The sequence below is a fragment of the Equus asinus genome, chromosome 7 (genome assembly GCF_041296235.1).
Source record: "Equus asinus isolate D_3611 breed Donkey chromosome 7, EquAss-T2T_v2, whole genome shotgun sequence".
In the NCBI taxonomy this organism is placed as follows: domain Eukaryota; kingdom Metazoa; phylum Chordata; class Mammalia; order Perissodactyla; family Equidae; genus Equus; species Equus asinus.
The window spans coordinates 56103366-56125742 of NC_091796.1; the positions used below are offsets into that span (position 1 = coordinate 56103366).

A 22377-nucleotide genomic window follows, 5' to 3' on the forward strand; every position below is an offset into this window, starting at 1 on the left:
AGCCCTCCATTCTGAATGTCCCTCTTACTGCCCCAAATGCCCGCGATGCCGCTGTGAAGCAGCCTAACGTGAAGGAAGTCGAGGGGCCTCGGAGAGCCTGAAGGACCGCGTGTGCGGGTGTCTGCGGCCATTCGTCTCCTCTACAGGAGCCAGCCAGCTCGCCGAGCTTGGAGCAGGGCGTCACGGGCTCCAGCCCCGGGGCGGGCTGCGCGCGGCTCTGGGGGTCACTGATGCGCACATCCTGCGCCTCACTCTCCCATCTGTGGCCTGCGTTTAAAAACAACACATCCGCCTTTCCACAACCAAGGCCATGCCGCCGGGCTTGGTGATGTCGCCAACTGCCTCAACCTCCAGGACGTGCGAGGCAAACAGGCTGACAGGCGACCATCACGGGACCTGCGGAGCAGCTGGGGTTCGAGGGTCGTGGGCACCGTTCTCTGCAGCGGTCTCGGAGAGCCGCTCCGCTTGCGGGGCCCGAAGGGCGTGGACCGGGTCACGCACCCACAACGCGAAGCCGCGACCTTTGGCAGCGGCGAGCGCATTGCCAAGGTCCTGGCACCGCGCGGTCAGGCCGCGACCGGGTTGGCTGCACCCGGCGGGGCAGGGCGGGGCGGGCGGCAGCGCTTTAAGAGGCGGCGCGGCCGGGGAGAGGCCGCGCCTGAGAGCTACACCGCGCGATGGAGACCGCCCGGGACTGCGCCGGAGCCCTCATCAGGCGAGTAGCACGCTAGCCGGGCTCCGGGCCATGCCTGCGCCTCCGCGCGCCCCAGGTCCCCCGCGCTCCGCCTCCCCCGGCGCCCCGCATCTCCCTGAGCTCCGCATCCCCCTGCGCCCCGCGCCCGGGTTCCAGCGCACGCACGCAGCCGCCAGTCTGGTGCCCACCCAGCGGACCAGCGCCGGCGGACAGAGCCCGAACCCGCCGCGCGTCTCCTCCCTCTCCTCCAGCTGGCCGCAAGGGTCAGGGGTGGCGCTCGGGAGGTGCGTGGGCGTCCAAGGAACAGGTGACAGTGGTGAGTGCGGGAGTGGTCGAATCTCTTGCCGCTGCCGCAGCCGCCGGTGCAGATAAGGGCTGCGTCCTGGGAACCCTGGGCAACGCCTCCACGGTACGCAGGGACAGGCCTTCTCCGGGACCTCGGATTCGCGATGGTAGCTGGGGCGAGGAGAAGGGCGCCCGTGGGGACGCTCAGAGGCCTTGGAATGCCCCAAGCTTACTCCTCAGGGCGAGCGCGGGCTCTGGGCTCCAAGGGAAGGGTGGGTTGACCTGGGGCGCGCCTCGGGCCTTGAGCACCTGACCCCTGCTCGCTGAGCCCACCCAGATTTGTAAGGGGAAGTGAGGGGGGGGGGGGCAGCGCTCCCCGCTCTCGCCGCATCCAAAGGCGGTGACGCTGCCCAGGAAGGGACCAGACACCTCTTTGCCCCGTTCCGCCTGCTGCGTGATTGAAAACACCGCATCACCTTTTCCCGCTCTTGGGTTCATCTTCACATCCTGACATACCGAAACCAATCCTTATCGATAAAATCCTAAAGATATTGTGTGGCAGTAACTTAATAGATTTAAGGGAGGGGTCATATTTTTCTGAAGATCTTCAAAGTACTTCGAAAAGAATGGAGAAGGCTTTCAGTACTTGACTACGCAGGTTTTCAGGGGCCACAGATCCCATTTGTACCCAGGGGGTCTAGGCGTGGGGTAGGAAGGGGAAACTAGTGTGATCTATAAGGGCTGAACCTGGGTGTGCGGTACTCAAGGTTAGAAAAATAGCAGCCAAATGTAAAGATGATTTGTCTGGACAGCACTGGCTTTTTCTTTAAAAACAAACAAAAACAAGAAATGGAAGTCGGGCTGTGGGAGCCAGGGAAGACGACAAACAGATTTGTTTCGCGCGTCTTCACTAAGGTGGCTTAAGCCTAAAAGTAAGCCCCTTGGTTTCTTTCCTGTTTTTCTTCCTCTCCTTCCAGTTCCACTCACTCCGCAATTCCACTCCCAGAGGGTAACAACTCTTTGGAGCACATCCTCCAAACTTTTCTCCCATTAATATACAGACGCCCATTCTCCAACTTCCTCTGGAGCACTGAGCGGTTGGTGAGCCGAGTTTTAAGGACGGGTAAGAAAGAGGGCGCTAATTCCTCACTGGTATTGCCTGGAGCAGGAGGAAGTGGCAATGCCCGCAGAATTAAGGCTGACCCTGCCTTGCACCTGACTCCTACTACAGTACACCAACATTCAAAATGTATCTGTGTGAGGTTCCCACTGCGTCAAGTGTGGCACCATATGATGGCATAGAAATTGTAAGCAACTATAAAATCTTAATCCAGTCATTAGTTCGTTAATCGTCTGTCACCACTCTGGGCCTTAGTCATCAATGAAAGCAGCTTGAGGTCTCTTAGCACAGCTGTGGACACCAAGGGTGTCCACAGGAATGTGTGTTGTTAGAGACAAAACCTGCTCTGTCTTTGTGTCCTGTCGGTGATAACATTCCTGCCAACCTTGAAGTTGCTATGAAGCTGATATATATTATACTTTGTGCAAAATAGCTGCTGTTGTAGCTGCTGAGTACATCTTTTCTTTCCTCGAACAGGGAACTCTTGGTTTTGAATAGCTGCCGTTTCAGTACAGATTTTACCAGTCTTTTTAGTGACATAAGCAAGAAACTGAGTTTTCTACAAGTAAATCTCCCAGGTTACTGGTACTTACTCCTTCGTGCGTCTAAACTCTTATTTTAATAACATTGCAGGGGCCGGCCCGGTGGCTCAGCAGGTAAGTTCGCATGCTCCGCTTCTCGCCGGCCCAGGGTTCGCCAGCCCGGATCCCGGGTGCAGACATGGCACCGCTTGGCACACCATGCTGTGGTAGGCATCCCACATATAAAGTAGAGGAAGATGGGCACGATGTTAGCTCAGGGCCAGGCTTCCTCAGCAAAAAGAGGAGGACTCAGGGCTAATCTTTCTAAAAAAAATAATAATAACATCGCAAAGTGTTCAAAGACTTCATGGTCATATATTTAATACACTGATGAGGCCAAGCATTTTGACAGGTTGATCAATGCCCAGACCACAGGCCGTAGTCCCTGTCAGGCCGGCTCCTCCATGGGGCAGACGTGTCCTGACCTAGGTGTGTTGCCTATAACTGGGCGCCCAGCGCTGCTAGGGAGCAGGGAGCCTCTCCAGGCTACAGACACTCCTCCACTTCCTGCCGCTGGGTGAGACCGCACCAACTCTGACATGTCCTTGCAGCTCACAGAGACCCAGCTGGGGCTGACGGATACTATAAGCCGTCTTATTTCTCTGTGTTCCCATGTTTGCCATCACCACTTCCCTTCGCAGCATTTTCATTGTCACTCTTGGCTTTGGCCTAGTGCTGGTTGACTTGTATCCTACTCCTGTCTGTGCTTTATTACTTCATGTGGGTTCCTCCTTTTCCACCTAATGATGAAATGTGGGGCTCCCTCTGTCATCATTTCACTCCGAATATTCCCGGGGCAGTTCTCTTACACAGCCTTAGAGAGCTACCTCCTCAACACTGACACCAAAATGCTTCTCTCTGGCCAAGGCCTCTTCCTGGGCCTGCTTTTCTCCTCTAGCCCTTTCAGAATAAACATCAGTCCATGGGGTGGCATGTGAAGATGCTCGTGCGTGATCTGTGGTGGTTAGCTTGGTTTTACTGGAGTCAAGCTCACATGTGCTGTCAGTCTGTGTCTTCTTGCTTTATTTCACACACTTTCATAAGCTGAGGACTCCTTGGTTCCCTCAGGGAAAAATACAAAGACTTCTCTGTTTCCCTCACTTCTGGGAGATATGCTCCTTCACAATTTTCAAGAATATTCTATGAAGTCTGACTTCTCTTATCGTCTTGATTTCCCAGAAACAGTCTATTTCCTTAAACGACCTGTTTCCTTGTTTTTTTTCCTTTTAGTGAGCTATTTCCCTTCCTGCTTCATATGACTGTCTGCAGTTTCCCAGGATTAGAGGGCCGTTAACAAGTGGTGGATCTAAAAGCAGAGTTCCGAGCCTTCTCAGGGCTCCAGTTTCAGCTTTGCTGTATTAAAATATCGAGGGGAGAATAGCAACACATTTTAGGCTTCATGCTAGAGGCCAGTGACATAAATTATCCTACTTAGAGGACCAGAAGTGAGTGGATTAAGATGTTGCTTTGTTCATTTCTCTGGCTAGTTAACCCTACTGTCCGTTTAGCTGAAGCAGAGTAAGTACTCATGTAGCATTTGTTGAATAGGTTTAATGTACATAAAATTGTGTTTAATCCTTTTTTATATTATCTATAAGATAGTCTTGATTTTATATAATTTGGCACATCAAATCACTCATCCTGTTCCTTGGAAAGAATGGCAGAATTTAATTTTCATGTCTTCAAGGATTTTTTTATGTGTGCTCCATAAGCCTTTTCTCCTCACAGAGTCCTTAGTGAGGAAACTTAACTGGTAGGAAAAACGATAGGCTATACGTCCTTTTTTATCAAGGATGGCTATCTGGAGGGCAGTGTGAAGGGGAAGACCAGAAATGACTGCCAGGTCTCATCCTGTCAGAAGTGAAGACAATGTGAACTTTGTATAGTCAACTGTGCTGGGTCACTGGAGCGCTGGTGCTTACTAAGGCGTGAGCGTTGGCGTCCAATGAGGAGACAGGATCATAAGCAACTGGGTCAAAGCTCTTCATGCCCTCAGGGTGTGCCATTGGCCACTAGGGCCTAGACCTCAGATTCCAAGACAGGAACTTTGTTCTCCCGTTTCTTGATGTTGTCGTAGCCTCTCTCTTGCTCAGTAAATAGATCACGTGCCGACAGTGGGCTAGGTGCAGTGCGGAAGTAAAAAATGTACGCACAGACCCTGGCCTCGGTGAGCGTAGACTCTAGAAGGCCTCCTGTGCAACAGCAATGACTTCCTGCTTTGTAGGAGAAGAAAGGCTCTTGCTGGTGAGGGTCCAGGGCCCCCCTGTACCATACCAGGGTTTTCATCTGGTAGGGCAGGCGTTGCGCTGCGAAAGTAGGAGCTGGATTCAAACCCACTTGCTAATTTTGGACTTCTTAATTTCTTAATGTCCCTGGAGCCTCAGCTTTACTTATCTGTAATCTTTGTTCTGTAGAGTTATTAGGTAACGTGCTAATGTGCACAGTGTTTGGCATAGAGTGGAACTCGGAGCATAGAGACTTCACCAGCGAGTTTGTTTCAGATGCTAGATTAGGTTGAGGACAAAGCTAGGTTCTAAATGTACAGCATAATATGGGTAATCCTCATTGCCTGTCCCCCAGGTCACCAGGGATGAGACTGTGAGTGAGTTCCCTGCAGCATCAGCTCAGCAGAATGTGGGCATCTTGCTCATCGTGTTGTGCAACCTGGAACCTGGTGTAACTCGCTGGAATCAGGGCGAAGGTCCAGAGGCAGGATGCCAGTCCCACTGCCGTGTTGGTTCAAGGCTAGGATTTACTCAGTGGGTCTCTCCTCAGTCTGAAGGGGAGCCTGCGTGAGGGACCACTGACCAGGCAAGTCCCCTTGCAGATGCCCCAGATTGTGCAGTGGATCTGGCAGCCGGAGAGGGAAAGTTGCTGAGAGTGGGAACTGAGCGCACTGCTGTCCTTTCGGCCATGGAGCAGCTCCTCCTCACAGTGCTCGGGGCTGAGGTTTCTTGCTTGGGACTTGAAGTTCAGAAAGATTATGTCCCACCTTCTTTCCTTATTAACTGGATGACCTTGAGAAACCACTCTGAGCCTCAGTCTTCTGAGAAATGAGGTAACACTTTCCTTGTAAGGTTGTCACGATACTTATTTAATATATTTAAAGAGCCAGCATGTTACTGGTCATAGCAAGTGCTTGAATGCAAGCAGTGACAGGCACTAATGTGATGCTGGCTGGCTACGAGTCAGAGCGAATGCTTGCTAACAATCGAGGTCTCGTTCCAGAATGCCAATTTGCTGGCGAGCCGTAGGAATAAGACAGAGACAGTCACTGTTATGGAGACCCTCCTGAGCCTGGCTGATCATGCTGACAGCATGGACTTAGCCTGACAATTTTTGAGAGCCAGTTCATTAATGTGCTATCAGTTTTTCTTTTTTTATTGAGCTATATCAGTGTTTCATATAGCAAATTACTTGGTAAGTCATTGAATTTTCACTTATGTCCATTTTAGAGCTTCAAGTTAGATAACATACTATTTAAAACTTATATGCCTGGCACCAAGTTAAGCATTATGAGAGATACAACCAAGAAGCCTTTGTCAATAGGGAAATTCCAATCTCATTGGGAAAATAAAGCATAGATAAATAAATGACAATATGTGTATGTATATATGCATGTATTGTATGTACAAGTATATATTTTTGCATATGTATATATTATATACATATGTAATTATATATTGTATGTATTGTATACATATGTAATATATATGTATATCTATAAAATAAAGTGCCAAATCATAGGGGATAGGCATTCACAACAGTACAGGTATTCGCTAGAATTGCAGCCTTCACAGGGCTAATCTCGATAAACTGTTATAGTGTCAGACAGCAGTGCTGGCCTCCCTTTTTATTTTCTACAAGGTTGTCCTAAAAATCCCTTTGTTTCATGCTCCTGAATGTTGCTATGTAAGCATTTACCCAAATAGTCAATAGCTATCTGAGCACCTGAAATAGATGGGCGCTCTTCTGGGCATGGGGACAGTGTAGCTCCAGGTGCAGGTCCCTGGGGCTGTGGGGATTAAATAAGGTCCCATGTCACTTATCACAGCACCCGCCTGAAGCAAGATCTGCCTGAAACATTGCAAATTTCTATTCATATTCTTTTGAATAGTCTCTTTATGGATACATTCCTAAATATTAAAAAGCCCACAGTCCTGGGGGAGAGCTCTTTGCACGTTGCTAGACTTGTCTCCACAGAGACTGAGCCACCTTCTAGTGTCACCAGCAAGGCACGTCTGTTTCCCCTCATGGGGTTATTTTTAAATAACGTCTTGCGTGTTGGTTTAAAGGCACGTGGTCGTGTGTCAAAGGTGGTTTCAAGCTTCTTTAATCTCTATCAGAACCTCCTTGTGTTTACTAACATGCAAACTTTTATTTCTCTTTAGTTACTTAATGTAACTAGATCTAGAGGCGCCTTGATCACCCTTGGGAGGCGAAGAGCAGGGCTGAGTTTCCTCATCGTCAGTTGAGAAGTGAGGGCTATATCACAAGGTTTTCTGAGGACTGAGTTAGTATTTAAAGTAAATTATGCACTTGTTAAATTACTAAAGTAGTAAGCTTCTTAGCAGCTGTTTCTCATTTATCCCCCGCTTTGTCACTTTTTTGTAGATGGTAGGTAACTAAAGCTTAATAATCAAGGATTGGGGATTTTTTTTCCTGAGAAAATTGTCTTTATTTGATTTTGCTACAGGTTTTTTTGTTTATTTGTTTGTTTTGAGGAAGATTAGTCCTGAACTAACATCTGCCACCAATCCTCCTCTTTTGAGGAAGACTGGCCCTGAGCCAACATCCATGCCCATCTTCCTCTACTTTACACGTGGGACACCTGCCACAGCATGGCGTGCCAAGCGGTGCCATGTCCGCACCCGGGATCTGAACTGGTGAACCCCGGGCCGCCAAAGTGGAACCTGCGCACTCTACTGCTGCGCCACTGGACCGGCCCCTGATTTTGCTAGTTTTTTTCTTTTCCTATGTTAGTTCTATTTTTAGTGAATTTTTGATTTAATTCTTTGGTACATGTGGAACTTACTCCACAGTGTCATGTGACATGAGGCCTAAAGTTGTTTTCCTTCTTGCTATTCTAGCCACAGTTACTAGAGGGTTCTGTTGTTCCTTGTTTCTCCTGTTAATTTAAAAACTTGCTTTATTGCTATAGTGACCAATATTTGGCTTTTAAATTTCTGGCTTAGTTTTACTATACAAATATGTAAGTATTTGTGTGTGTGCCTAGTTCTTTAACTCTGTTTAGCTATGCCCTGGTCTCTAAAAATCATTTTCTTAGGTTTTTCAGCTCTAAAACCCCTGTTTGCAGAATATAGTTCTTATTTCTTTTTTGAATTTGTTGCCCTTACTATTCTTTCTCAAATAATTACTGCAAGGACTTGGAAAGTTCTGGTAAAATAGGTGTAATGATGGTTGTGTTTTTTGTTTGTTTTTTAAGATTTTATTTTTTCTTTTTCTCCCCAAAGCCCCCTGGTACATAGTTGTGTATTTTTAGTTGTGGTCCTTCTAGTTGTGGCATGTAGGATGCCACCTCAGCATGGCCTGATGAGTGGTGCCATGTCCGTGCCCAGGATTCGAACCAGCGAAACCCTGGGCCACCAAAGCAGAAAACACGAACCTAACCGCTTGGCCACAGGGCCGGCCTCTATGGTTGTGTTTTTTAATTTGATGCATTATTTGGTTGTTCTTTGCATATTGGGGCCTATATACATATAACTTTTAACAATCTTCAACCATTGAATTTCTTTCTTTTAGGTGCAAATATTAAAATCGTTTTATTTTTATGTACTTCAACCTCTTTTTAAAGACTTTTTAAAAAGTAATGTCAAAGATATTTTCTACTTTTCTCATCCATTTCCAGGCCCCTGACATTTATGGGATCACAGACTAGGAAAGTCCTACTAACTCCCCTGATGCATTCAGCTCGCCCTTTCCGGGTCTCCAACCATGACAGAAGCAGCCGGCGAGGGGTGATGGCGAGCAACCTGAAGGAGCTCCTCAGTAAGGTACCATGAGCGGCCTCCTCCAACAGCTCACAGAAGGTCCCCTGCACTCACCCAGGGCCGTGGTCTTGGGAACTGAGCCAATGCAAGACGGAAATGTCAGTGTCCTGGCCTTGGAGAGTCTGAAGGGAGCCACTTCTAAGTGGCTAAAGGGAGAACAAAAGAATGAAAGGAAACTGCATCTCTGTGCCATAAAATATTTAGGTACAGAGACAAAACCTTAAAAATAGTCATCAATTGATAGTGTAGCTTTGTTTCTTTGACAGGGGAGAATGGAAGGAAGCAGGAGACTTTGGAAATCTGTTTTTCGTTATAAAGGCCAGGGAAGAATAGTCCCTAATCTAAACAGTGTTGTAGATCACCAAATAAGAAAGAGTCATAGACTCTCGTGGAGGCATAACCCAGACAAAGACACCATGGAAATAAGAACTGGTCTCCAACACGCAGTGTCTCCAAAGCAAGAGGGACGTTCAAATATGCCACTCGAGACACAGCCTCTATAGATATCATATGTGCAAGATCATTCTTTTCTATTTGTCAAAATAAGTAGGTGATTTCAGAAACTGTAAATATTATTCAGTGTAATCATTTACCTTATGTCACTGAAATCGCTGAAGAAGATAGGTCCCTTAAAAATTTTAACTTGTCTTTTCCAAGCAAAGAATGAGCCATGGACACCAATTAAGGTATACCTTTACCATTAAAAATTGATCAAAATCAGCCAACACTTCTGAAACCATGTCTTAATCAATGTCATTGATTGGTCCAATGGACTCTCTTACTTTCTTCGTGTCTCTGATGCACTGCCACTCCAGACCTTGGACGCCCTCGTGATCACCAGCGGCCTGGTCACTTTGGTGCTGGAGGAAGACGGCACCGTGGTGGACACGGAAGAGTTCTTTCAAACCTTAGGAGACAACACACATTTCATGATCTTGGAAAAAGGGCAGAAGTGGACACCGGTAAGCAAAAGCGCTGTTATCCAAACAGCTATGGGTAGACTTTTTACCTATAAAAGTGCATTCCCCACTTTGGTATTGACTTGCCCAATTTCTAAATATATACTTTGCATTCACCTAATAACTGGATTTACTGCCCTCAAAGGGTTTATTATAAGTATTGCTAGGAAATTTAGCATCTCTGTGCACTTGGGCTGTGTCATTTAAAGCAAATAATTCTGGGGGACAGGCTTTGACCAGTGAGTAGCTACAGATCCTGTTAAAGTGTACAGATATGACCTGGTAGCTATCACTGTCTCTGTCCTTAGAGGCCGGCAAGCTAACATAGCCAGTGACATTAAGTAGGGGAGTGTATGTGTGAGTGTGTGTAAATACAGTGATTTAGAAAAGTAAAGAGATAAAATAAAGGTTTCTGTTTCTGGGAAAATCATAGATTTTATATCTTAGGAAACCCTCCCTCTATAAAACACCTCAAAATGTACAGCAAAATATTAAAACATCCTTTTACATGCCTAACTCACCTTCAAGAAAGAGAAATCCTCAGAGGCCAACATTTTTAAGAGGGCTAGAACTCAGAGAGGAAAGCAAACACAGAAGCTGGCAACTCACCTGTGGGCATGTCACCTGTGGGCATGTCACCCGTGGGCATCTCATCTGTGGGCATCTCACCCGTGGGCGTCTCACCCACGGGCATGTCACCTGTGGGTGTCTCACCCACGGGCATGTCACCTGTGGGTGTCTCACCTGTGGGCATGTCACCTGTGGGCATCTACTGACCTCAGTGACTACAAGCTTCAGTTTTGATGGATACTGGGAGGACAGGAGACAAAGTCTTAGGCTGACACAAAGTGGTAAGAGATGCCCACATAAAGCAGAGAAGAGAATCTGTGGCCACAAGCTGCTCTCATGAGATTTCAGGGACTGCTGATTCCAAAAACACCCAAGCTGAGAATTTAGTTTATGGAGATCTTGGGAGGAAGCGTCAGTGGAAGGAATCTACTCATTGTATTCTCTTTATTCAACTAGTCCCTTGCTCCAGCCCTGGTGACCCAGGGTTGTTAGCCCCTACTTAACTAGAAGGAGCAAATAGGCTTTGAATGGTCAGAGAGTTTTCATTCTTAAAGTTCTAACAAATGTGAGTTCACAATCAAGACACAAAACATATTAGGGAATGGAGGGCAACCTGAACCACCGCTCCATGGGTAAGACGTGAGGTTCATGATGCTGGACTAGAGATCAAGGATGCATTCCAAGAAAGTTCTAAAAATATATCACCAGCTTCTACCTGATAGTTGACCTAGCCATGGAAAACTCATTGGATCCTCAGTAGATCAGACCATAACTGGCACTTTTAAAAACTCTCCTCATCAAAAAGTATCAGGAATGAAAATCTAAGATATATATCTACTACTTCAATAAAGTTCCTATGCCAGCTAACGTTCTAGCAGGTCAGCTAGTTTCTTTGATCATCCAGCGGACATACTCAAGCTACCAAAACAACAGAGGAAAATGTCTCTATATCAATGTTTTTCAAATTATGTGTGTGACCCATTGGTAGCTCATGAATTCTGTGAGTCACCATGAACATTTTTTTAAAACAAAATAAAATATATCAGAAAAAACCCCCACAAAACATAAGGACTCAAGGCGCTATATATTTTTTTCTTTATGAATAAAAATATGTAATGAAATATTCACAAGTTGAGTCCAAGAAAATATAAAAATGATAATAAATCATAACCAAGTGGGAATTATCCCAGAAATGCAAGACTGGTTTAACATTCAAAAATCAATCAATGTAGGGGCTGGCCCCGTGGCTGAGTGGTTAAGTTCGTGCGCTCCGCTGCAGGCGGCCCAGTGTTTCGTTGGTTCGAATCCTGGGCACGGACATGGCACTGCTCATCAAACCACGCTGAGGCAGCGTCCCACATGCCACAACTAGAAGGACCCACAACGAAAAATATACAACTAGGTACCAGGGGGCTTTGGGGAGAAAAAGGAAAAAAAAATAAAATCTTTAAAAAAAAAAAATCAATCAATGTAATTCACCATAGCAACAAACTAACAAAAAAAAATTTGATCATCTTAATAGATGTAGACAAAGCATTTGACAAAATTCAACACTACATATGGTCAGAACAGTAAAATAGGAATAGAAGGGAACTTCCACAACCTCATAAAGTGTATCTACAAAAAGACATATAACTAATATAATAATTAACAATGAAAGAAAGAATTTTTATCCCTAAAATTGGTAACAAGGCAAGGATGTCCTTTCTTACCACTTCTATTCAACAACATACTAAGGGATTTAGTCAGTGCAATAAGGCAAAAATAAATAAAACACATAAAGAATTGGAAAGGAAATAATAAAACTATCTCTATTCACAGAAAACATGATTGTCTATGTAGAAAACCCAAAGAATCTACAAAAAAAAAAAGCTACTAGAATTAATAAATGAGATTAGCAAGGCTGTAGGATACAAGGTCAGTATGCAAACTCAATGTATTTCTATAACAATGAACAATTAGAAATTGAAATAAAGAGCCAGCATCATTTATAATAGCATCAAAGCAGAAAATACTTAGGGGTAAATCTAACAAAATATGTGCAAGATTTGTATGCTGAAAATTATAAAGCATTGATGAGAAAAATCAAAGAAAACTTAAATAAATGCAGAGATATACCATGTTCATGGATTGGGCTTTTCAATGCTAAGATGTCAGATCTTCCAAAATTGATCTATAGATTTAATCCAATCCCAATCAAAATTTCAGCAGTCTTTTTTGGTGTGGAAATTGACAAGCTGCTTCTGAAATTCACAGAAATGCCAAGGACCTAGAATAGATAAAACAACTTTTTAAAAGAACAACTCATACCTTACACTATGTATGAATATTTATTTGAAATTAATCATAGACTTAAATGTAAAACCTAAAATATAAAACTTAAAAAAAAAAAAGATAGAGCTGGCCAGATGGCGCAGTGGTTAAGTTCGCACATTCCACTTCTGCCGCCCGGGGTTTGCCAGTTTGGATCCTGGGTGCAGACATGGCACTGCTTGGCAAGCCATGCTGTGGTAGGCATCCCACATAAAAAAAAAAGTAGAGCAAGATGGGCATGGATGTTAGCTCAGGGCCAGTCTTCCTCAGCAAAAAGAGGAGGATTGGCAGCAGATGTTGGCTCAGGGCTAATCTTCCTCAAAAAAAAAAAAGATAGAGGGGCCAGCCCCATGGCCTAGTGGTTAAGTTTGCATGCTCCACTTTGGCGTCCCAGGGTTTTGCTGGTTCGGATCCTGGGCACGGACATGGCACTGCTCATCAGGCCATGCTGAGGCGGCATCTGCATGCCACAACTGGAAGGACCCACAGCTAAAATATACAACTAGGTACTGGGGGGATTTGGGGAGAAAAAAGCAGAGGAAAAAAAAAAGGAAGATTGGCAACAGTTGTTAGCTCAGGTGCCACAATCTTTAAAAAGAAAAGAAAAGAAAACATAGAAAGCCTTTGTGACCTTGAGTTAGGCAAAAATTTTGTAGGACTTAAAAAGCACAAACCAAAAAAGAAAAAAATGATAAATTGGACTTCATCAAAATTTAAAGTGTCTACTCTTTGAAAGACACTGTTAGGAAAATTTAAAAACACAGACTGGGAGAAAACATTTTCAAAACACGTATCTGACAAAGAACTTGTATCCAGAATACTTAAGAAGTTATCACAATCAATAATAAGAAAACAAACAACAGTATGGACGAAATATTTTAACAGATATTATATCAAAAGATGTACAGATGGCAAATAAGGACATGAAAGCTCAACATCATTAGTCATTAGGAAAATCAAATGAAAACCTTAGTGTGGTAATACTATACAATTATTAGAATAGTTTTTAAAAACTAAAAATAACAAGTGCTGGTGAGGATGAGAAACTGAAATCCGCATACATCGCTGCTGGGGATGCAACATGGTACATCCACTTTGGAAAAACAGATTTACAGTTTCTGATAATATTAAACATAACACTTACCACACCCAGCAATTCCATTACTAGGTATCTATCCATGAGAAAGAAAAACGTATGCCCACTTGAAGACTTCTACATGAATATTTACAGCAGCTTTACTCATAATCTCCCAAAATTGGAAACAACCTAAACTAGTGAGTGGCTAAGCAATTTGTGGTACAGCCATGCAGTTGAATTCTACTCAGCAATAAAAATGGAATGAACTATTGATACACTCGACAATTTGGATGAATCTCAAAAGCATTATGCTAAGTAACAGAAGCCAGATGCGGAAGGCTGCGTACTACATGGTTCCATTTGTGTCACGGTTTGTGAATCAAGGCACTATATTTGAGCGTAAGCAAAGTCAGGCCTGCAACAACATCAGATGTTGGACTCATATACTGAGTATAAAATAAATATATTTAAAAAATTCAAAGAAATATAAAAAGTAATCCGAAGCAAGAAGGACCAAGAGGTAATCAAGAAGGACTAGGTGAAAGAATCAAACAGAATTTCTGGAAATGAAAAATATAGCAATTAAAGTCAATGCAGACTCAGCTAGGACTGAAGATAGCAATGAAAGACCTGGAAGATACGTGTAAAGACGGTGCCTGGGATGTAACACAAAGAGATAGAGATGCAAAACGGGAAGGAAGGCGGAGACGAGACTGAGAAGATCTAATATACGTCTATTTGGCATCATCAGAGTGTTCTGTTTTAAAACGAGACACAACACACAAACCATTTATTTCAAATGATAAATTCAACTCCATTAAGAAATTCATTCATCAAAAAATACTATAAAGGAAGTAAAATAATAAGCCACAACTGTGGAGAAGGTGTTTTCAGCATAACCCAACAAAGGATTAGTATTCAGCAAATTTAAAGAACCACACAAATCAATTATGGGAACAACAGACAATTGAATAGAAAAATAGGCAAAAAATAGGAACAGGCATCTGCAGAATGGACAATAAAACATAGGAAAAGATGCTCAACTTCACTGGTAACTAGGAAAATGTAGGTGAAACCCACAATATGATACGCTTTTAAGCCATTAGATTTGGTATTGTTAGGCTTTTTAATTTTTTCCATTTTTAAGATATGGAGCAATGAACTCCCTTACACTCCCACCAACAGCTGTTTAAAACAACTTGCCTTTATCCCATAGAATTGAAGTACCAGCTACAACCCAGCAACTCCATTCCTAGACATACACTCAGCACAGGCACCCAGCCATGTACTTCTATGTATGTACACATGAATAAATACACTGCTGTCTATTCACTGAATGGCATACTCTTCAGCTGTGAAAATGTGTGAAGTGCAACTGCAGGCCTCCACATGGGTAAATCTCATCAACTGTGTTGAGTGGAATCATTGAAGAATAATACATTAAGAAAGTGGGCCTCAAACTTTTTATCTCAGCACCCCTTTACATTCTTCCAAATTAATGAGGACCCCCTAACAGCTTTTGTCTATGTGGATTATATCAATAGAATCTATAGATATCCATTGATCAGAGGTTCTCAACTGGGGCCATTTTGCCTCTTGGGGGACATCTGGCAATGTCTGAAGACATTTGTGGTTGTTACAACTGGGGCAGAGGGTACTACTGGCATCTAGTGGATAGAGACCAGAGATGCTGCTAAATAGTCTATAATGAATATCATAGACGGCTCCCACAATAAAGAATTCTATGGCCCCAAATGTCATAGTGCCAAGGTTGAGAAACTATAAGCTATAGATACAGGTATTTCCCATATTCGAAATTTAAATGGAGAAATTTAAATATATATATTACTTCATTTAAAATAATAACAATATAGGGTAACATAAATCACACAATTTTATGAAAAATAACTATTTTCCAAAACAAAAATATTTAGTGAAGAGTGACATTGTTTTACATTTTTGCAAATTTCTTTAATGCCTAGCCAAATAGAAGATAGCTATATTCTCATATCTGCTTTTGTATTCAATCTCTTGTAATATATTGTTTTGATGAAAGTATGTGAAGAAAATGTGACCTCGCACAGATAAATAGTTGGAAAAGGGAGCAGTATTTTAATGATCTTCTCAGGAAATTGAGGATATCCTTCTTTGATACTACTCCAAAACTTAACAAGTGGTGGTTTCATAAAGGCTGGCTGCAGTGTGGAATCTGAAGGCATTCCAGTGAAGGCTGCCTCCCCGCTGGGATGGAATCCATTGGTCCATCTTGCACTTTGGATGGGTCTTTTTCCCAGGGACAATTTGTAACATCATCCAATGGTCATTTGGGAAACATGATTCACTGAGTTATGCAGGTTTCCCAAGTGTAGAATGGAAAACTCCCCTACTTGTGAAAGAATGAGAGCAAAAAAGGCAAATGCATCTTAGTGTTTATTATGAAAATAGTTTCAACCTCTCAGTTCCCTGAAAGAGTCTCAGGATCCCCCAGGTGTCTCCAGACTGCACTTTGAGAACCTCTGCATTTAATCGTTTATATATAATTCGAAAATAAGCAAACTTTGTTTTATGTAGAGTGGTGGCTACACCCATCATCTTATGATTCCTTGTTTTTACACATATTGTATGTATCCTCCTATACGTATCAAATACTTCATAATTTTTCTAACTGGAAGAAAAAGACTACAGACCAATTATAAAAAGCATAAAATTTAAAATACCTTCAAAGCAGCTGAGCAGATCATGCCAGTAAATTGGGAAATCATGGGATGAATCAGATAAATCTTTTAAAAGACAGTCTTGGGCTGTACTGCTTTTTGTTTGAGGAGGATGTTGTAGGGAGAATAATGGCCCCCCCAACATGGCCGCGTCCTATTCCCCAGAACCTGGGAATATGTGACTTTACGTAGCGAAAGGGTCTTGGTAGATGTGATTAAGGATCTTGAGATGGGAGATGATCCTGGACTACCCGGAGGACCAGTGTCATCACAGATTCCTTATAGTAGGGCGGCAGGAGGGTCAGAGTGAGGGCCAGGAGCGAAGACAGAGGAGTGACGTGAGAAAGGGCCACAAGCCAAGGAGTGCAGGCACCTCTAGAAGCTGGAAAAGGCCAGGAACCATGTCCCCCCTGCAGCCTCCAGAAGGAACCAGCCCTGCCGGCTCATTTTGGCTTGCTGACCTCAGGAACCATAAGAGTCTAAATCTGTGTTGTTTTAAGCTGCAAAGCTTGTAGTAATTTGTTACAGCAGCCGTAGGAAACTAATTCAGAAGGAAAGGGTATTTTCTCTTTGTTTTTATATACAAGACACTGGGTTACTAGGGAAGATGGTTAATATGTAATATGTTTAAGCCCCCAGAGTGAGTGGGCCCTGGGATGCTGAGCTGACAATGGATGCGAATAGTACTGCCACGTGATGCGTTCAAGGAGGGGCGCAAGGCCTTCTCAGCCTAGTAACAGCCTGGTCGACTTGTGAGTCTGGGGTGTGAGTCTGGGTTCTCGGCTTATACCCTCTTCCTTCAGGGTAGAAATGGGCACTTCACAGCTGAATATAGGTCCTATCTCACTTGTAGGTGTTTTTATCAGCGAGGACAATTTCGTTTGACTTGGACAAGAACTGCCAGCCAAGAAATAGCCACCAGGGGTCTCCCTTCTTCAATCTAAGTGCCTTAAAAGCCTGTGAGAAAGCAGCTCCTCAAGAAAGAGGATGGGGTGGGAATCATTTCCTCCTTCCTTAGTCCTCGTATTATAGAAATCCACACACTGGATGTTAGGTGATGAGCAGATTAGCTTTGTGAGGGTATCTTGATTTTGATTGAAGACCAAGACTTGAGGAAGACGTTTAGGGAGAGTAAGATAAAAACTTTCATCTGTCAGAAAGGAATGTGAGGCAATGAGAAGGAGTTGTGAAAGGATATAGGTGAAAGCCCCTTTTGATTCTGTAATTTTAATTTTTAAAAATATTGTTTCCAGGGGCCAGCCCCGTGGCCGAGTGTTTGGGTTCACACGCTCTGCTTCGGTGGCCCAGGGTTTCACTGGTTCAAATCCTGGGCGCAGACATGGCACCACTCATCAGGCCATGCTGAGGTGGCATCCCACATGCCACAACTAGAAGGACCCACAACTAGAAATACACAACTATGTACCGGGAGGCTTTGGGGAGAAAAAGGAAAAATAAAATCTTTAAAAAATATATATATATAGTTTCCTAAATGATGCATAGTTAGCACCCCCCAAAGAGGCAGCGGGACCTCTTCTGCATCAAACATGTGTTCTGTGGAGGAGGAAAGAAGAGTGGCTCCAGCAAGAAGGGTTTGGGGACTTTCAGGAGAATTCATGTTTTAACTTTAAATATAGTAGATTATTGTCGTTAGCGAATTTAACATTCATGGCCTCAAATACTCCCAACCCAAGAGGTTCAAGAGAGGTCATAATGCTGTTGATTGCGTCTCTTTGAATGGTTGAATACTGCAAGGGGAGCAAGCCTGAGGCAGAGCAGCCCCTGGCCTGGCACGTGCACCCTGGGACAGCTTTGTTCTCATCTTGTTTCTTCAAAGCTTCGGGGGGAAGATTATATTACAGTGCTATTTATAACCCTAGGGACATACAGAGGTCTCTGACTTTCTCTCCCAACCTGAAGGTCTGCTGTTTCAGGTAGACTGAGAGTGGACACTGTAGCCATATAGACTTCAGTGTCCCCGGGGAGTCAGCTTTCATCCAGAGCAGTTATAAGAAAATAAGGGAAGCCCTGAAAAGGTTCTTACACCCTCACTTTAGCCATGTGATTCTGAAACTTTCCGCCCAGGAGCCTCTTGTAAAATGGAAATAGTACTGCCTGCCTCTCTTTCAGTAGACTGTGGGATAGTCATGCGACTGTCCATGTCATTCAAGTAACCAGAGGTCGCCCTAAGTGACTAAGGTGAGTGTGCCTCAATACCACGTGTCAATAGCACAACCATTCATTGAACCCTGGATCCTGAAATCCAGGCCCCCAAACTCAATGACACTCATCTTGAGTCACTAAACTGAAAGGAGATTAAGGAAGGACCCTTTCTCATGGGTTTGGACAGGGTAGCAGTATAAGCATATCACCCACTAAAAACAGTCCTCAAATAACCAGCAGCTTAGTCACTAACAGATTTTAAACTGACAGAGTCAAAACTAGCATAAATCCAGAATTATAGAATTTGCATGTCATAGTTGGGGGTGCTCCTACCGTCTCTTGCTCCCTTCACTGTTATAGGGTAGTAACTACGTCCCAGCTCGCCAGCAGCCAAAGAGATCGGGAATAGCGAGGATCACCTTCGACTTGTACAAGCTGAATCCCAAGGATGTCATCGGCTGCCTCAACGTGAAGGCCACCATGTATGAGATGTACTCAGTGTCCTACGACTTCCGGTGTACAGGGGTCAAGGCCCTGCTGAGGTAACAGACTTTGAGGTCGATTTCGGGGTCTGGAAACTGCACAAGGCACGGTCCAGGTGGCCCGTCCCCAGCTTGCTCCTCCGCGTTCCCAGAGCCCAGCCTCATGGAGGTCCTGACCTGACTGGTTGTGTTGCAGTTCACTCTAATTCATGTGGTCATATGGTAGTTTAACTCTTGTGTCACAGACTTATTTCAGAAAACAAAGTCCTGAGCCAAAATAGATTTTTCTCTCCAAAGACGGTTAAATAATAATGAGACAAAAACTAAGTAATAAATATAGGGGCCAGCCCGGTGGTGCAGCAGTTAAGTTCCCACAATCCACTTCAGCAGCCCAGGGTTCGCTGGTTCAGATCCTGGGCGCAGACTGCTTGTCAAGCCATGCTGTGGCAGACATCCCACATATAAAGTAGAGGAAGATGGGCACAGGGGCCAGCCCGGTGGCACAGCAGTTAAGTTCCGCTTCGTTGGCCCAGGGTTCGCTGGTTCGGATCCTGGGTGTGGACATGGCACTGCTTGGCACGCCATGCTGTGGTAGGCCTCCCAAATATAATGTAGAGGAAGATGGGCACGGATGTGCGCTCAGGGCCAGTCTTCCTCAGAAAAAAAAGAGGAGGATTGGCAGCAGTTAGCTCAGGGCTAATCTTCCTCAAAAAAAAAAAATTAAATAAATAAATAAGATGCTGACAGATGTTAGCTCAGGGCCAGTCTTCCTCAGCAAAAAGAGGAGGATTGGCAGCAGATGTTAGCTCAGGGCTAATCTTCCTCAAAAATAATAATAAAATAAATAAATAAATATAAAGAAGAACCAAATTTCTTTCAAAAGCTAGAGCTGTGCATCTTAAAACCTTAATTCTAAGCAATGACAGGTAAAACCAGAGCCATGGAGATCCTCGCCTGCTTTGTACAGAGCAGCCGCGCAGACCTAGAGAAGTGCTCTTTTGCATGTATTTTCCACATTACTGCCTCCTGGAAGCTAGCGGTAAGGTGGCACTGGCATTTCCCTTCTCCACAAACTGCCAGGGCACCATCATCCCACAGCTTGGGGCCAGGCTGGCAACACAGCCTCACAGGGGAGCCTGTAGAAGACAGATCCCCAGACCTCTTTGAACAAATTCTGTGTGTTCACCAGACACATTCCCTGGGTGTAACCGGAACGGACATCCTGCCACCGAGCTCTGGTTTGAGAGGGGCACCTGTAGTCCCTCCCAGCCTTGCCTCTGAGCAACCAGCTGTGTGACCCTTAACAGATTACTTAACTTCTCTGAGCCTCAGTTTCCTCATCTCTAAAATGAGAAGGTTGCCTCCTAGTCCTTTCTGGTTGCACAGGCTCTGAATACACCTACTTTGAGCCCTTCAGTCAAGTCGTCACTGACCCTCTCCAGAGCTGACTGTCTGTGGAGGGATGGGGGCAAGGATAGAGACTGACAGTGGCAGAGGGGCTTCGAAGCTAGTCTCAAAAGCTTGCAACTGCTGCCCTTCCAATGCTCTCCACACAGCCCCTCGGGGCAGGGCTCCTGTTTCTCCGAGGGCGCTGGCGCTCTCCCCTGGCCCCGTGTGGATGGCTCTGACCTCCCCTGAGCGTAGACCAGGTGGGGAACGCTTTGGAAATGCTCTCCTCTGACGGGTCTCCAGGCCCGGCACAAGGCTGGCTTGGGCAGTGGCTTCTGGGTGGCCTCCATGTCCCACTGGGAACCGTCAAGGGCTGACTCCTAGACAACAGGTGCTAGTGTGGAAATCTTGACCCCCAGGAGAGCTTCCTCTTTTGGCGGAGATGGGAGAAAATAGCTTTATTGCTTGATTTTTAAAGTGAGACAGGAGAGTTACAACAACGTAGAAAAACATAATGAAGAAAGAAAACCTCACCCAAAATCCCACCTCAGCAATCTTTCTTGAAAGGCAAATTTAGCCTTCTGGTCGCTAATTCTTACCATCTGATAGAACTGATGGCACCACAAGCAGCCACAGAAGTCACAAAGGCCCCCAAATCGAAGGCGCCACCAGCCAGGGCCCCATCGTGGGACGCCAGAGCGGGGGCTCTCCCCACTAGCACAGCTGACCCCAGGCTCGGCTGCCCTCATGAGGTGACGGGCCTTTAAAACTGGAATAAAACCCCGTAGGTTTGGATTTGGTAGAGAATAAGAATTTGAGTTAGAGCTACTTTTTAGTCTGAAATAGCATGAATGCCAGACTCAGCCTTAGGACTGAGATGCCACAAGATGGTCACGTTGGGACATCCCAGCCGCCCTAAGCAAACCAGGTCATAGGATCACGATTGCAGTTTTTGTGAGCCTTGTCTGCAGCCTGACCCCTTTCACGGCTGACTCGACTGACTTCAGCGACAAGCCCCACACCCCCAAGGCCAACAGAACACGCCAGCGGCGGAAGGGCAGGCCGTGGAGACTGTTCTTAGGTGCGCAGTCTGCAGACTCCGCGCTCCAGCTGCTGGACAACAGGCCACTTGGGGAAGCGGCTAGGGGAAGGGGGCTCTGCCCAGCCTTCGAAGGTGCGGACTGCCTGCCCTGAGCACATGTTTAGTGGGAACGGGGGGGCTGTGAAGAGTTCTCACAAGGTCTGCTCCTCGCCTGGCCCAGACTCCAAGCCTGACCCGTGCCCTTGTCCCCTCTGTTGCAGGGGCCTGCTGCGGTTCCTGTCCCATGCTGCCCAGGTGACCGGACAGTTTCTCATCTACACGGGCATATACATGCTCCGAGTGCTGGGTGACACGGAAGAGCAGGCTTCTCCCAGGTCACGCTCCAGGTGAGCGTTCATGTGTGGATAGGGCTGCCCGCTGCAGGGGGTTCAGCCAGCTCTTGACCCAAACCTTCCCTCTCAAGTGATGAATTTGGAATATGCTTATGTTCTCAACCGCAGGCACTTGTAGGCTGCTGGGCATTTCTGCTCAGGAGTGGTACCCAGGTGAAAGAAAAGGCGCTTGATGGCACATGAAATGGGGGCCATGCAGCGGATGCCCTGAAGGGGAGGAGCTGTGCCGGCCTCCGCCGGGAGAGGAAGGGACCAAAGAGCAGGAATGTCTCGGTGGCTCCGGAGCAGCGCACATGCATTAGGCCTTGGTGGCTCCTTGCCTCCTGCAATAAACCAATCACAAGAGTTACTTTTAATATGCATAATACTTCTTGGGTCTCTTTCATCTCCCAAAAGAACAAAACTTTCATATAGAAGCAAAACTCAACCAAAAATGTTCTGCTAACAGATATAATTGCTTTTAAGTCTTTATTAGTTCTTGGTGTCACAGAAATAAAGAGCTGTCAAATGTCACTGTGGGGTTTTTTTTTTAATGTGGGTCCTGAATGGGCCCAAAGGGACCCAAAAGCTTAAGGACCTGAATT

At 45.2% G+C, this 22377-nt stretch overlaps 1 protein-coding gene across 9 annotated transcripts; it reads left to right on the forward strand.

Annotated features, from left to right (window-relative positions):
• The first annotated feature begins 222 nt into the window (after positions 1 to 222).
• On the forward strand, positions 223 to 22306 carry CIDEA (cell death inducing DFFA like effector a). Of its 9 annotated transcripts, none has more exons than XM_014829100.3 (6): positions 223 to 715; positions 8550 to 8694; positions 9507 to 9653; positions 18849 to 19030; positions 21662 to 21787; positions 21902 to 22306. In XM_014829100.3, the coding sequence occupies exons 1-6, from the start codon at positions 678 to 680 to the stop codon at positions 21909 to 21911; spliced, it is 648 nt and encodes a 215-aa protein (XP_014684586.3). In that variant the 5' UTR covers positions 223 to 677; the 3' UTR covers positions 21912 to 22306. The 9 variants fall into 9 exon arrangements, with proteins under 9 accessions (XP_014684586.3, XP_044629437.2, XP_014684587.3 ...); XM_044773502.2 differs by having other exon boundaries at positions 406 to 715; positions 21865 to 22306; XM_044773503.2 differs by having other exon boundaries at positions 655 to 1103; positions 21865 to 22306.
• The last annotated feature ends 71 nt before the right edge of the window (positions 22307 to 22377 follow it).

Coding starts and splice junctions, on each gene's coding strand:
- CIDEA (XM_044773502.2), top strand. CDS start 678: ATGGAGACCGCCCGGGACTGCGCCGGAGCCCTCATCAG. Junction 19,031..21,661: donor GGGGTCAAGGCCCTGCTGAG/GTAACAGACTTT, acceptor CCTCTGTTGCAG/GGGCCTGCTGCGGTTCCTGT. Junction 21,788..21,864: donor TCTCCCAGGTCACGCTCCAG/GTGAGCGTTCAT, acceptor TTCCCTCTCAAG/TGATGAATTTGGAATATGCT.